At 45.3% G+C, this 15,483-nt stretch overlaps 1 protein-coding gene across 3 annotated transcripts in view; it reads right to left on the minus strand.

Moving 5' to 3' along the window:
* The window catches only part of MBD6 (methyl-CpG binding domain protein 6), a 96,749-nt gene that overhangs the window by 37,015 nt on the left and 44,251 nt on the right, over positions 1–15,483 (minus strand). For all 3 annotated transcript variants that reach the window (XM_030196618.1, XM_030196617.1, XM_030196619.1), the window contains one exon: positions 4,549–4,712. In XM_030196618.1, coding sequence (XP_030052478.1) covers positions 4,549–4,712 — 164 coding nt within the window. The remainder of the gene's footprint in view (positions 1–4,548; positions 4,713–15,483) is intronic.

Raw genomic sequence — 15,483 nt, forward strand, 5'->3', positions numbered from 1 at the left:
CTCCCCCTTCCCCAGAATGTTGCCCAGTTCCTTGGGGGTGGCTGATCCTCTGTGTCTTGGGGTGGTACATTTCTTATGGTAAGTAGAGGGATCAGAGAAAGAATTACCACATATTACAGCCTAGGACTAGGTGGTTGTAAAAGGGGACCATATAACCACGGACTCCACTATAAACAGGGCCCATGCCAGTCACTTACCCCAGGAGCCAAAAGGCTCTGAGCCAGAAGGGGCTAACAGCACCCAAACTCAACCTGGAATTAGCCCGTGGACCAATCCAAAGAAGAGTTTGCAGCTCACGGACTCAACTAGGCAGGCCCTGGCTGCAGCTCAGGACTGTGGGATTCAGACCTGCCTACAAAGAAGAGAAAAACAGTTGCACCAGTGGCGTAAGCTAGGGGGGGCGCAGGGGGAGCGGTCACTCCCCCAAACAGATTTTTAAAAAAATGGCGCCTATACCGTTTTGAACCAGCAGGGCCGAACATTTTTTTTTTAAATGTGCGCTTTCTCCCCTCCCTTTCTTTCCTGTCCCACCATTCCACGGCACACCTCCCTCACCAAGCCCAACGCCACTCTCTGTTCTCCTTCTCCCCCCCCCCCCATGCCTCCCCGACTATCAAGGCTACTTTGTTTAGCACCGGAAGAAGCCCCTGTAGCAATAACAAGCAGCCTGAGAAGACCGGTGTCGGATCCTTCCTTCTCTGCTTGCGTGGCGTCATGTGACTCACAAATCCCACCCTTGCGCAAACAGGAAGTGTGTGCCCGAACTAGAGCAGCGCTGGACGCAGTAGAGGGAAGGATCGCTGCAGGGGCTGCAAATGAAGCAGGTTTGACGGTCCCAGGGGGAAGGGAAGAAACCGATGCTGGACTCGGGAGGGGAGAGAGGGGGAAAAGAAACCGGTGCTGGAGGGGGGTGGGGGGTGGGGAGAGAGAGTATACAGTGGTGTTGGACTTGGAGAGGGGAGAGAGAGGGGAAACAGAAAGCGGTGCTGGACTCAGGGATAGGGGGGTTGAAGGCAAGGAGGTTAGATAAAGCAGGTGATGGAGGCTATCAAGAGTTTTGACCCAAAACAACAGTAAAATCTATAGAAAACAATAACAAATAGATTATTAGAGACAAGGGACTACCTATGAGTGGTCCATCTGTAAAAATCTAGAGGTGTTCTATTTGGATAGGCAGTGCCTTAAAAGGTGGAGGACAAAATATTTTTTTTTTTTTTTACAGCTTTTCAGTTTATTTGAAAGCTTCCCATATGTAGATATAAATATCATGAAATAACAATTGAATATCACTAAAACAGCTTTAAAATTATTGTTGCTGGTAGAAACAGCAGTAATAAATGCTGTATTTTGTGCTCATTTTTCTACACTGTTCAATATAATACAGAAGGCCAAATTTCAGTGAGGCTATCCTGTTTCCTGATAGGTTCATGTTAACTGTTGCAATCTGCCTTGGGAAGCCTGGTGTTATAAAGATAGAAAGTAGGACTAGAGAAGGAAGATGGTGGAGGGAAAGTAAGAGAAGGGGAGAAATGCTGGACCCACAGATGCAGCTATGCAAACCCTGATGGTTTGCTCCTGCCTGGATTGTGTACGCAGTAAACCACACTTAGCAGGCTTTCACTTCTGGTGTGCAGTTTGCTGCCTATACAAATTGGAAGACTCACGTCATTAGGCATTTGTGTAGCCATGTCTCCTGGCACAATAAGGAGGAAAGGGGGAGAGAGGGGATAGGGAATTGCTGGACCATACTGGTGGGGGGGACAGGGAGAGGGGATAGGGAAATGCTGGACCATAGTGGTGGAGGAGAGAGAGGGGTTGGGGGACATTGAGATGCTGGGCTACAAGGGTGTAAGGGGAGATATTGGCATGGTGGAACAATGTGGGGAGAGACCATGGCAGTTCTCAAGGAGAGATGAGTGAGAGGAGGATGGTAAGTACAGAGGGTAGAATTGTATAATGGGGAGTGGGTGAAAGAGAAGGGAATATGAGGCCAGGAGAGGTAGAGGTGAGAGGAGAAGATGGAAAGTTGATAGGTACTGTTAAGTGAAATATAAGTGGAGGACTGAAGAGTGAGAAGATGAAATCTAAGCGGAGAGAGAAAACAGAGAAAGAGGAAATGTGTCAGAGACAGATATAGTGAGGGAATAGAAGAGGAAAGTGGAGAAAGGACAAATGGATCGCACCCACTGGGAAGAGAGCAGAAGACAGGAAAACAAAAGAAGAAACTGGGACCAACATGCTTGAAAAAAATAAAATATCCAGACAACAAAGGTAGAAAAAAGTGTTTTATTTTGAGTTTATTTGTTGGAATATGTTAAGTTTGGGAAATGTGCAACACAGATGCCTTTGTAATTTTTTTTTTTTCAGTACAAGAGGAAATACATTTGTGTTTTCATTTCTCCTATGTTGTGGAACATGCCTAGTTTGAATTCTTGGGGTTCCCAATTCAGTTTTTATCTTTATATTTCTAATTTGTGATTCCTTGTTCTGTATATGCTGTGTGACCAAGGTGTGGTATTCTGTGAGCAAGTAGTTTCTGCGTACAACTCTGTAGCAGTCCCATTATTCTGTTTTACCAGTAGTAGTTGTATTGGTGTTCTAGGGCCCCATAAGTAGGATTCTTGTTTAAATCAGTGTTACCGTTCTATTGCAGATTTGCTTCATGTATGCCGAGTTAGAATTTTTTTCAACTTTTGTGTTATTTCACATTGTGCCTGGTAGTGGATTTATTTCACTATTATTGAGATGATGTGAGAGTCGTAATTAAAAATTTTTTTTTTTTAAACATTTTTGTATGGTAACTTCCATGGAGAAACTTTGCTAGTTATGATCTACATCTGTTGTTGTGGAGGAGATAAGGTTTTTGTAGATGCAGAACATGTTTACATTTAACATATAAGAACTGATATACTGTTTCAGACCAAGGTCAATGGGGATTATGTGTGCAGGGTGTAATGGATGCGAGCATCATCCATCATGTGTGTCCTGACTGAAAAAAACCTGAGATCCACTGGCCTAGGCATCACTACGGGGTCACACGGGGAGCTGCACAGTACTTGATCCAGCATTTCTCCCTCTTTCCCCTGTCCTGCGTAGTCCTATATCTCTCTTGGCCTTTCTCCTTGGCAGACCTCCAGTGTCTCTATGCCCGCTGGCAGCATTGACAAGTAAAGCAAACTGCCTCTGGCTGGCCCCACAATGTTCCCTGTCTTTTTGCAGGGTTTTGTGTTATTTCATAAACTGTTTGGCTCTATTTGAAAGTAGGCTCTGGGGCAAGGGCTGCCTTTGGTGGCCCTTGTCACCAAAAATAAAAATGCTCAGGACTAATGGGCTCTACATCCTATAGAGTCACCACACAAACAAAAGCCCATCTGATTTAAACAAAGTGTCTACCAGTGGAAGGAGTATTCTGAGGCAATGGTCACAATTTGAATCATTTTACTTGCAGTTAAGACAGGCTGCCTGCTCTGACTGATCCCAGGACCCCTGCTACCTCCCGCCTCTTGATGTAACTTCCAGTTACCTTGTAGGTGGGATGCAGCAGAGGCAGCCTGTATTAATCATTGCCGGCCATAGTCACTGTACCTGAGTAACAATACTGGCACTGCCGCCTGTCTGACACCGACCAGCGCCTAATTTACAAACGTCTGCTCCCCCTGACATGAAAACCTGGCTACGCCTCTGAGCTGCACCAGTCCAACCTGACCATCTGCTGGAAGGCAGATAAAAATACCAACTAGCTCCAGGCTGAATCAGCTATTATACTGGTGATGTCACTGGAACTTGTTTGTGTTTTTTCTCTACCTCCATCTGCTGGTCAGAGGACATAACCCAGTGGTCTGGACTGGTCTGGTCTATCTGGACAATGAGGAATCATTTTTAGGTGCACAACGTTGATGGTATGTATTGTTCTTGCTTGCCATTCAATCTCTTCACTTATAGTATTTGGTGCCCTCTCTGTGGACGGATTTGGCTGAAATCTGATTAACAAAATAAATAAAAGTCCCAGAATTATTAAACTTTATCTAAATCTGTCCAGAAGAGAGTGCTCCCTTCCCCAAAGAGAACGGCAGGAAGTCACCCTTAAGACAAGAAGACGACTGACAGGCTTAAAGCATGCACTTCAAGCTGTCTGGAACACTCTTGAGCATTTATTGCTCTGAACTGTTGCTGTAATGAATGGCAGAATTTCAATGAAACCTTATAAAACTTTTAAAAGTAGCCCAAGTATTAAATCCCCGACAGGGCCACCGAGAGACAGAGCTGGGCCTCGGGCAGAGCCACTGCAGCCGCAACCCCCCTCTGACCTCTGGCCCCCCCTTGCTCCCTCCCCAATTGGGCAGTCAACCCCCCCCCCCTCCAATCCCCATCCCCCTTACCTTCCTGTGTCTGCTCCTCGCTTGGATCTGTCACTCTCCTGCTCCTGTGTGCCAGGACCTGGATTATCGTGTTAACGCAATCACCCGGGTTCTGACACACAGGAGCAGGAGAGAGACAGCCTTGATCCCCTATAGAAGGCCAGAACACAGAATGTACATCCAAACATACCTGAAGGTTCTGGGAGAGCCAAGGCAGTGGACTGGAGCTGGTTCCCTGCCCCAGTAGGGGCGCCTGGTTCTGGTACAGCTGCAGCCCCAGGGGACTCTGAAGGGCTGCCAGCAGGGCTCCTGGTGGGGTGCTACATGTATTTGCAGCCATTGCAGAGAGGTCACCTGGACAGTATAATGTAGAAGGAGGGTAGGGGTGGGAAGTCATCAAGGTTAGAAGCAGACAGAGCAATATACCTACCGTAGTAAAATGTAACTCACCTTGAGCTACAACTAAAAAACATGCAAGCTAAAGCAAAATAAATACCCTCCCCAGTTGATATTCAGCCTATGGCAGTTGGCAGTTTTTAATGCTGGCTGCTGCAGGCAAAAATATCCTGATATTCAGCGGCTATACCCGGAGAGTATCTGCCACTGAATATCTGGCTACTGCAGCGAGTGCCCAGCACCATCTGGGTAGCAACAATATTCAGCCACTATCCAGATACACTTAGGACTGCTTTTCCCCTGTATTATCTGGATATTTAGGGCTTCTTTTACAAAGCTGCGTTAGTGATTCCCGAGCGGCAAATGAGAGGAAGCCCATAGGAACTGAACGGGCTTCCTCTCATTTGCCGCACTGAGAATCAATAGCGCAGCTTCCTAAAAGAGGCCCTTAGTCCGTTACTCGGCTAACGTCCAGCTCCACCCAAGCTCTGACCTAGCACTATCCAGATAGCGCCGTGGCAAAGATATTCAGCAGTAATATCTAGACAGTGCTGCTGAATATCTTGCTCATCTGCCACCCAGATAAATGCTTTTGAATATCGACCCCATGCATAAATGACAGCAACAGAAAGTTTTTGTGTATCGTCCAGGTGTGCAAAACAGGTCTGAGTTACAGAACATCAAAACTGAACGTTCATTAGGTATATTTCCATACTGTGCTGAGAAAGTTTGCAAACATCCTAGACTGGCCTGTATTCTAGCACAATTCATATTCAATACATGATTAGATTCTTACCTGAACAAAAAGTGTAAAAAGCCAACCAGAATGTCCATGATGACCAAAGTTTATTTCCAAAATAGATGGCTGATCAAACAACCCGTACGAAAAAAAGAGTAGGGTGACTACCAAGGCTCACCAATAACAACTGGAAGACGAGAGTGCAATGAAGTAACTTCATTCTTATAATGCCCAACACGGCACCGTGTTTCGGTCAAGTGAAGTTACTTCATTGCACTCTCGTCTTCCTGTTGTTATTGGTGAGCCTTGCTAGTCGCACTACTCCTTTTTTGTGTGGACTTTCGTACATAGTAGAACTCAGCCTTCCACTTCTGCGGACCTCCTCCCCCTCTTCTGGATGATCCAACAACCCAACCAACACAGTCTTCATCAGAGGTATCTTCCAAGTCAGCATACAAAATATGTAGTCTTATGTAACGACCATGACAGCATCCTTAAAGGCACATAACAGCCAGTTGCTCCACAATGATATGATCTGTTCATTGATCAGCCATCTATTTTGGAAATAAACTTTGGGATTCCTGGACATTCTGGTTGGCTATTTCCACTTTTTGTTTTGATTGCAAGGTGTGTGGAACTTGTCAGTGCCTAGATTCTTATTTGAATCATAATAGAAGATAAATATACATAATTGTTGTTGCTGTCGTTAAGCAGGTGTTGTGTAGAGGTGGTGAGATGGTATTGTTACACTGATATTTCTGCTGCCTTCAACACCATCAACCACGATATCTTATTAAGATTACTTTTTTTTTTTAATTACTGATGTTTGTATCTGTTATCTTCCTATTTTTATTGTATCTCACCTTGAATCTCAAATTGAGGGAGTTGGTGGGCGACAAATCCTCTAACACATAACATATATTTTATTACCGATTCAACAAAACATACCCTTATGTCACAAAGTGTGTGAACCCTTCATTCAGTAACTGGTGACACCTTGAGGAGCAATAACTTCAACTAAACACTTCCTATAACTGTTAATTAGGTTCTCATATCACAATTGAATAATTTTGGCCCATTCTTCCATAAAAAATGGTTTCAGCTGTGACATTTAGGAGATTCCTTGTACAAAACAGCTCACGTCATATCAGTATCTATGAAGACGCTTATCTGAATGGACAAGGCTACAAGATTATTTCTAAACAGGTAGTCTAAAAATGGAAAAGCTGAAGGTTACAGTAACTCTACCCAGAAGGGTCATCTTGCTAAGATCGTCTCAACAACAAACCAGAAAATCATCCAGTCACAAAGAACCCCAGATGATCATCTAAAAATCTGCAGGCCTCTCAAACATATTGAGGGTTCATGCATCAACAGTCATGGAAAAAAAATGGGAATGGTATTCATGGAAGGAGAGCCAAGAAGAAATCACTACTCTCTAGGACACTGCTACCCACCTCAGATTTGCCAAGGAGCATCTGGGTAAAGCCTTCTGGACAACACGTCAAAAAGTGAATTTTTCAGTCACATTGTTTTGTCGACAAAAACCAAATACAGCTTTTCAAAGAAAGAACCTGACTCAAGTATGGTGTAGGAGATATCGTGGTGTGGGGATACTTTGGGGCATCATCAGAACCTGGATGGCTTATTACTGATCACAGGCAGCAGAATGGGGTTGACCATCAGGGTCATGACACAACCAATCTTTTACCCTACACACCATCAGCAACTAGGGAGAGGCAGAAGTACAGGTTGGTTCGTTGGGCCCCACCAACCATAAGAGTGTACCATTGCACCTGACTAATGGAACCATGAATTTTGCTTTATATCAAAAACCTAGGAGAATGTCAGGCCATCTCATCCACAAAGTATGAATGCAGCAAGACCATGGCCTAAACATTCCCGTAAATGAATGACAGAATAGCAAAGAGATTTTGTGTTTTGGATTGGCCAAGTCAAAGTTCCAATCTACAGCCTACTGAAATGTTGTAGCAGGGCCTGAAGTGAACTGTTCATAAAAAAACAAAAAACAAAAAAAAAAACAGTTCTGTAGGCAAAATTCCTCAAGGGGAATGTGTGATCACAAAAAGCGTGCAACCCCTGGGCAGCAGAAGACAAGGACATATTATAGAATGCCCATCCAGACTGCAACCCCAAACGCAGGTTTCACAAACCCATTTGGGATCGAGATACACAGTTTGGGAAGTTCTGGATTACAGAAATCATAAACTACAGGGAAAACCGTGCAGGATCTGCCAAAACTTGAGAACTTCCCCAGGACCTGCCTTCCCAGCCCCCATTCTCTACTGCAAGGGCTGGAGGACCCAGGGACCCAGCCCACAGAACAACTACGCCCCGTCAGGTAGAAAAGGAAAGGCACACAGTTCAAATTATTTTAAATAGTTATAAATTCTCAAACTTTATCAATGAAATATCGTTAAAACAACAAAAAAATTCAATTCCAAGCAGGAAGTGATGAGTGTTCCGAATGGCAGCTTAAACGCGGGGCTCTGTCCTAGCACATCTTGTATCAGAGTTAATTGAACTATTCACTAACATATAAGCTTAATCAGAGGACTTATTGGGCTCCTGTGATTGCAGATTGCTGCAACTAGTTGATAATTAGAAGGCAGGACAACTGCTCACCAGTGTTTTTAGCTGTGCTCCTCTCTCGGGCTATTTGTGTAATCCAAGATGGTGCCAGTCCACTCTGAGGAATCAGAGGGCGACTGCAGCACAGAAGCAGAGAGATCTGTGCTCACACACAGCTCTCGTCACATCGACAAGTGGATGCTGGAACTTAAAAAAGAGTTTTCTTTAGAGTGACAGGACATTAAGACTGCCCTGGATGATATCAAGCAGGAGACTGGAGCTCTCTGCAAGAGACAGGAAGAAGAGCAGCATCACATTGCTGCATGCAAGGATCAGCTGGATATAGTTAAATCTGCCTGTGATACTGCAAGCAAAGAGATACAGGCCCTATGGGACAAGGCAGAAGTCCTCAAAAACAGGTCCCGCCGTAACAATATTAGATGTGGGATGTCCCAGAAGAATCTGCTAATACTGGCTACACTGCAATTATACAGGACTTGGCTAAAATCATCTTGGGGCTAGAGGGGGTGGACATGTCGGGAGCAGTCCTTAAGGTGGACTGGGCGCACAGGACACTGGGACCTCCCAGAGAGAACCAAGCACGAGATAGTAAAATCATGCAGACGTGTAGCTATGATAGAGCAGTTACTTGATATGATAGAACTGTATCTGGACCTATCCCCTTATCATGCCTCAATTAAAGGCGTGAATTCAGAAGGTTGATGTTTTTTTTGCAAATGGAGCAAATTCACTACAGATATCATATTCACTATACAAGGCACACAGCGGCATGCTCAGAATGCAGAGGAAGCAAGAAAACACCCAGTGTACCTGAGTTATTACTGAAAAAGGTGTGAGCAAATCCAAAATATTATTTGAATCTAAAGTATCAAACATTCCAGATGGAGTCTGAGTGGCTCAAGGGAATAAACAAGGCATATCCTGAGGCATCCAAATGGCAGAGAAATAGGAAGGGCCGCAGACTGACAAGGCTCTCGGCTGCTGCCTCAAAAGACAAGTCCTGATCGTCTCTTGCTCCTTTGTGGGCTTCAGACCGAGTATGTGCAGACGGCATGCTTGAAGGATCTAAAGTACAACTGGGTTTAAGTTTCAAATTGGATTAGTTTCTAAGCTTATTAACACTATTTTTGTTTCTGTAGTTTACTAAATAAATTATACCCAGTGGTCAAAGCCCTATATGATGGGTTAAGAACAGCAGAATAGTGAATGGGTTCATATATTTCACATCTAACATAATAATTCGCACCTCCAACCTTCTGAAGCTGACTCCGTGGTAGCATGGCAGTGAAGCCGTGTAGTGTTCCTGGGGTTCGTAATCGCCCCGCCCTCGCGACGTGAGAAGGAGAAGGGACCAACCACAGACAATCACACTCGCTCTCACTGCCCCGCCCTCGGAGGGAAGGGAAGGCTGCATAGCAACCCGCAAACAAACGTTACTCTGCCCCGAACAGCCCTGATCCCCTGCCCCCCCTCCAGCCACCCAGCAATTCTCCACGCTCCCCTGCCTCCCTCCAGCCACCCAGCGATTCATCTCGCTCTCTTGATTACCTCTGTCGAAGCGGCTGCGTCATTGAAAGCCCTGCCCGTCTCCAGCCTTCCCTTTGAGTTCGTTCCCTCAGAGTCCCGCCTTCTGACGTCATTTCCTCTTTCCGCGAGGGCGAGACTCTGAGAGAACGAACTCGAAGGGAAGGCTACAGACGGGCTGGGCTTTCAATGACGTGAACACTTCGACGGAGGTAATCAGGGGAGTGAGGAGAATCGCTGGGTGGCTGGAGGGGGGGGGGCAGGGGAGAGCGGAGAATCACACACACTCTCTCTCTCACAGACACACTCGCACTCAGTCTCACTCTCTCTGTCACACACACACACTCGCACATTCACTCTCTCTCGCTCACACAGCCACTCTCATACACACTCTCTCAAACATACAAACTCCAAGGAAAACCTTGCTAGCGCCCGTTTCATTTGTGTCAGAAACGGGCCTTTTTTACTAGTATTAATATGTTTATGGCTAACTTCAATATTGTTTATATATAGGCTTAGTGGAACATGGGCGGGCACAGCCTCATAGGTTCTCTGTCACTGAGGGTTATGGCAGTTAGAGGGAGATGCAAGGGAGGGGGAAGGGAATGGGCTTTTGATAGTATTGATCTTTCTGAGCTGTTGAATTTCTATTAAACTTTTGCAACGGGATGGCGAGTAATGCAGGTGTGCGGGTGGGGTCTTTCAATATAAAAGGTCTCAACTCCCTGAGGAAGACAAACCTATTATACAAAGAAATAACTAGACTTAAACTTGATATTGCTGTCATGCGAGAAAAACTCTTACAACATAAATTATACTTTCAGGTATATAGCTGCTCCACTACAGATGGTAAGAGAAGATGTGGGGTTTCCCATACTGATTTTCCAGCATATACACTTTTCTGTGTTAGATAAGAAACAGGATGAGGAGAGCAGGCTGTTAATGTCGATAGGCGATCTTTATGGGGAGCGTATTAATATTTATGAGCCCAGTGATCATCGGATTAATTTTTTGCCAACATGTTCACACAATGGTGGACGAGGAAGCCCGAAGCCATCTTTTAATCGGGGGAGGACTTCAATTTTGTGCATAATCCAGGATTGGATAGGATACCCAGTAAACTTAATGCAAGAGGGGAGGCTCCTCGCCCACATACAAAATTTCTTAAAGATACTAAAATCACAGATCTATGGCGCACCAAACATGACAGTTATTGCTGCTTAGATATTATATTGGGTGATTCTTACTGGTTGGATCAACTGGTGGACATTAATATTGAATCTTCCACATGGTCCGATCATGCTACTGTGTGGTGTGTCTTTGACCTGCTTGCTAAACATAAGAACAGTCATACTGGGTCAGACCAATGGTCCATCTATCCTAGTATCCTGTCTCGAACAGTGGCCAATCCAGGTCACAAGTACCTAAGGGCAGGACCTGTTGGAGACTTAGTGAAAGTCTCCTACAGGATAGACGTATAAGACAGGACATACAGCAGGAGATTGAAAGATATATGGAATTTATTAGAACCTATCCTGAGGGAAGGGTTCAAGTCTATGCTGAGGGGGAGACATTTGTAAAGTGGGGAGCCCGGGTGAAAAAAGAAAAGACATAAAAAGAGAATATCTTGTTATCCCAGATCATGGTGATCAAGGGTAATTAACAAAAGACTGGTCTGCAAAAAGATAGGAAATTACTGGATAAATTGAAGGGGGAATTGCAGACCCTGAGGCTGGCCAATAATCGAATATCAGTTGAGGCAAACTCAACAAATGTTCTTTGAATATGGGGATAAATCAGGAAAGCTCTTAAACGAGAGGCACAAAACCAGATACCTAAAATTAGAGATGAGAAAGGTGAACTTTTATATAAGAAGGAGGTAATTCATTATGGGTGCAAATAGAGCAGATTCAGGTAGGTCGGGTACCTCTGAGGTTTTTAAATTTGGCTTCCTCTGAGGCATTGGATCTTACCAGAAGGGATATCTCAGACTATTTTACACACGTAGTGGGATTGCCCGGCTTCATCAAAGTTCTGGAGTTATGTGTAAGAAGAGCTTGACACTATTTTAGGCATGCATGTTGAATTAAGCAAGGAACTATGTTATTAACATATACCCTCCAGGGTTGGACCCTTCTATATGCAAGATTTTAAAGTGTGAAATTTATGCAGTTCTTTTTGTGACTACAGATGAATGGAAGTCCTGTAACCCACTCTCCGCTATGAGATGGTGCCAAAGGTTAAAATTTGTTGTTGTAATGAACAATTGACAGGTCTCAAGAGGAACTGACAAACCGGGCCCTTCGTGGGCATTAATACAAAAGTACTTGCTCTTTTTTTTTTATTATTATTTGTTACATTTGTATCCCACATTTTCCCACCTTTTGCAGGCTCGATGTGGTTTACATATTACCGTTAACGGCGTTAGCCGGTTTCGGTCTGAACAAATACAAGGTATGAATGAGTACAAGGTGATATTATGGTAGATAAAGTAGGTAATGGGGGAGTTTAGAGAGGGAGAGGGGAAGGAAGAGTCAGGTAATGTCCATTACGGTCTTTGGTTATATTGTGTAGCAGGTGTCCAGGTATTTTGCAGGTCGTTGCACGCAAAGCCTTTACTCCTCATACTGTCGCATTAAGTAGGGAAGGGGGAGGGCATGGGGCGTTGGGGGGATGTTATTGTAAAACATTTGGTATTCATGTTGAATATGTGGATTTGTGTAATCTGGTTGGCTTATTCTCAATAAAAATTAAATTTAAAAAATGCAATTCCATAATGCCATATAAAATATAGAACAAAGCTATTTTATATTATCAAACCCTCCCATACCACCCCATGTCCCACTCCTTGGCAGCTCCACCAACAGTATCAGCTTACATAATGAGAATTCTAATTTGCGCAGTATGTGTCAACAAAGAACAAAATAGTTAACAAATGAGACAGTTTCTTCCCTTTTGCAGATGTAATGTCTCCCGCCTCATATTTTTCAGATGTTAATAGAGATATCATTAAAGATCTCCAGTGTAATAAGGTGGGGGTTTCCTCTGGCATCCATACATGTAAAATACTTTACTTTGCCATTAAAGTGGCTCATTTCAGTAACCCCCAGAATCCATTTGGCATAGGGTGTATTACATTAAAATGGTCAAATAATAAACTTGGGACAACACACCATCTAGCATGCCATAACTGCAATACATGTCCACAAATCTGTGCCCAAAATGTTATGTTAGGACACAACCAAAACATGTGGCCTACTGTTGGGCATGCAACTCTTAAGATGACCATAGCTTCAAACTCCAACACTGCCTCCCACTGTCAGGGGCATAAACATCTTTCTGCTCTGGCTGTTTCCATGCATGTGGAGACCAAGCACCCAGATTCCCTGCCAATGCCAGCACTGAATTCTGCAAGTGTTGATCACAACTGGGACAAGCCCAGACACTGCTGATATGGTTTCTCTGGTTCCTCTTTGTGCCATAGACTCCACAAACATGTCTGCGATCCAAGCCACCCAAGATGCTGAAGTTTGTTGGTCCACACCGCTCCCCCCACCAACCTGAGCTTTTAGCTGCTACAAGCACTGAAGCCAAGGAGGAACTGCTGACAGAACAGGAAGTTACCAGTCCCCTGTGCACAACCCTCTGGCTCTTGGATAGACTTCCTGCACTACCTCCCAATTTGTCCTTTCTCCATGTCATTTTTTAACTACTACTGCCCAGGCTGAAGGAGAGGGGAAGAGGAACAAAGGATCACACATAGTCACCCACTAAGGGAGTAGTGAAAGTAAGGCCAACATATGCCTAATCCTAGCTCCACTAGATACAGGGGGCTAACATGACTTCCCACCCCCCACTCAACCAAATCCAAGGGGAATGGAAGAACTACCAGAACACCAACCCAAGAAACACCTCATCACCCTCCATAAGGAAAGTGCCTCAAACCTGAAGCTCTGGCAAACATATGTCCACTCCACCAGGGAGACAGATTGGAGACTGGTGCCCTAGGATCTCTCGACCAAGGGGACTGTTCGCAAGCCAGAGGAGAACTCCACCTGCAGACCACAGTTAGGGCCAAGGAGAGCTTAAGTTTTTCTTAATCAGACCAGCAACATGCCACCAACTGCTGGAGAAAGACCCCCCCCCCCCCATTCAAAGAAGGGCAGGAGAGGCAACGGCCTGCTTAACTCACTCCTGGCCGCCCCACTGACGATATCCAGCAGCATTTAACTGGGCAGTGGTGACGAATACCAGCTCTGACCAACAAAAAAGTAGGCAGATCAGAGGCGGTGATGGGCAGGAGCCGGCAGTTATGCGGGTGTCGGCAATATTCAGTGCTGGCACTCGCATACCCGAGTGAAATTTATGACAGCTCAAAAGCTGCCCTAAATTCAGCTGCTTAGCTATGTAGGCTGGCACACACATGACTTTAAAATCCCTTCCAGGCCCTCCAACTCCTCTTCTGATTTATTTATTCATTCATGGCTTCATATACCGTTTTAACCAACAAGTGGATCAAATCGGTTTACATTCAAAAGTAAAAAGCAAAGAAAAGAAATACAATGCTCAACAGGAAAGTAAAACATTCATTCGAGAACATAGTACAATTTAAAAAAAACGTCTGAACACTCATACATACTTTCCCAAGATGCCAGTGCCCAAGAAAGTTGCTTCGCTCATTAGAATATGCCTGCTGGAACAACCATGCCTTCAAAAACACCTTAAATTTGTTTTAAGTTCACTGCGCAGAGACAATGGCATAGAATTCCACAAGTGTGGAGCAAGAAAGAAAAAGGCAATGTGACATGTAATTTCCATCTGAGCTAAACAGGGCCCTGAAAAGACCATACGATGGTCATTAATGGAACACAGAACATGAGGCGAGGAATATGGAATGGTCAATGAAGATACAGAGGTGTACCCTGACAAAAAGCTTCCCCCTCCCCCCCCCCCAAAAAAAAATAGCAATTCCCTTCCAATCACCCTCCCCCTTTGAAATAACCCCCATTCGATCCCCCTCCACCCCCAAACCTGTCTCATAACCTTCCCCAGCAGGAGAAAGCAGTGATGCATGGGTGGTGTACAATACCATGTAAAATGAGTTTATCTTGTTGGGCAGACTGGATGGACCATAAAGGTCTTTATCTGCCGACATTTACTGTGTTACTCCTGTTTAGGATTTGCATTAGTGCTATGTTAGCCTGGAAGGGAGGGAGGCACATCAATGGTTTGTGCTTTCCTCTATGGGCATGTGTTTGCTCATATTTCTGGAAGTGACAGTATGTGTGGGTGGGGTGGTGGGGGGGGGGGGCTTTCTGCGATTATTTTTTCTTTTCTCTCTTTTCTTTTGTTGGTTTGTTTAGCAGTATGGGCTGAAGGCTATAGGAAGCCATTAAGTGTGGGTTGGTTAAAGAAGGGCGTAGCCAGACTTTGGTGGGAGAGGGGTCCAGAGCCCGAGGTGAGGGGCACATTTTAGCCCCCCCCCCCCGGCGCCCCCAACCTCCCCCCACCATTGCTGACCCACCCCCGCTGCCGCCACCACCAACTTTGACCCACCCCCTGCCAACGATCATCTCGACCCCCCTCCCGCCGCCAACCCTCCCCCGCCTACCTTTGCTGGCGGGGGACCCCAATCCCTGCCAGCCGAGGTCCTCTTCTTCCGGCGCAAGGCTTCGTTCTGTTTCTGAGTCTGACGTCCTGCACGTCAGACTCAGAAACAGAACGAAGCCTTGCACCGGAAGAAGAGGACCTCGGCTGGTGGTGGTTGTGGTCCCCTGCCAGCAAAAGTAGCCCACAGCAGCGGCGGGTTGGCGGCGGGGGGGGGGGGGGTCGAGAGGGTCATCGGCAGGGCGA

This window comes from Microcaecilia unicolor, chromosome 3 (genome assembly GCF_901765095.1).
Source record: "Microcaecilia unicolor chromosome 3, aMicUni1.1, whole genome shotgun sequence".
In the NCBI taxonomy this organism is placed as follows: domain Eukaryota; kingdom Metazoa; phylum Chordata; class Amphibia; order Gymnophiona; family Siphonopidae; genus Microcaecilia; species Microcaecilia unicolor.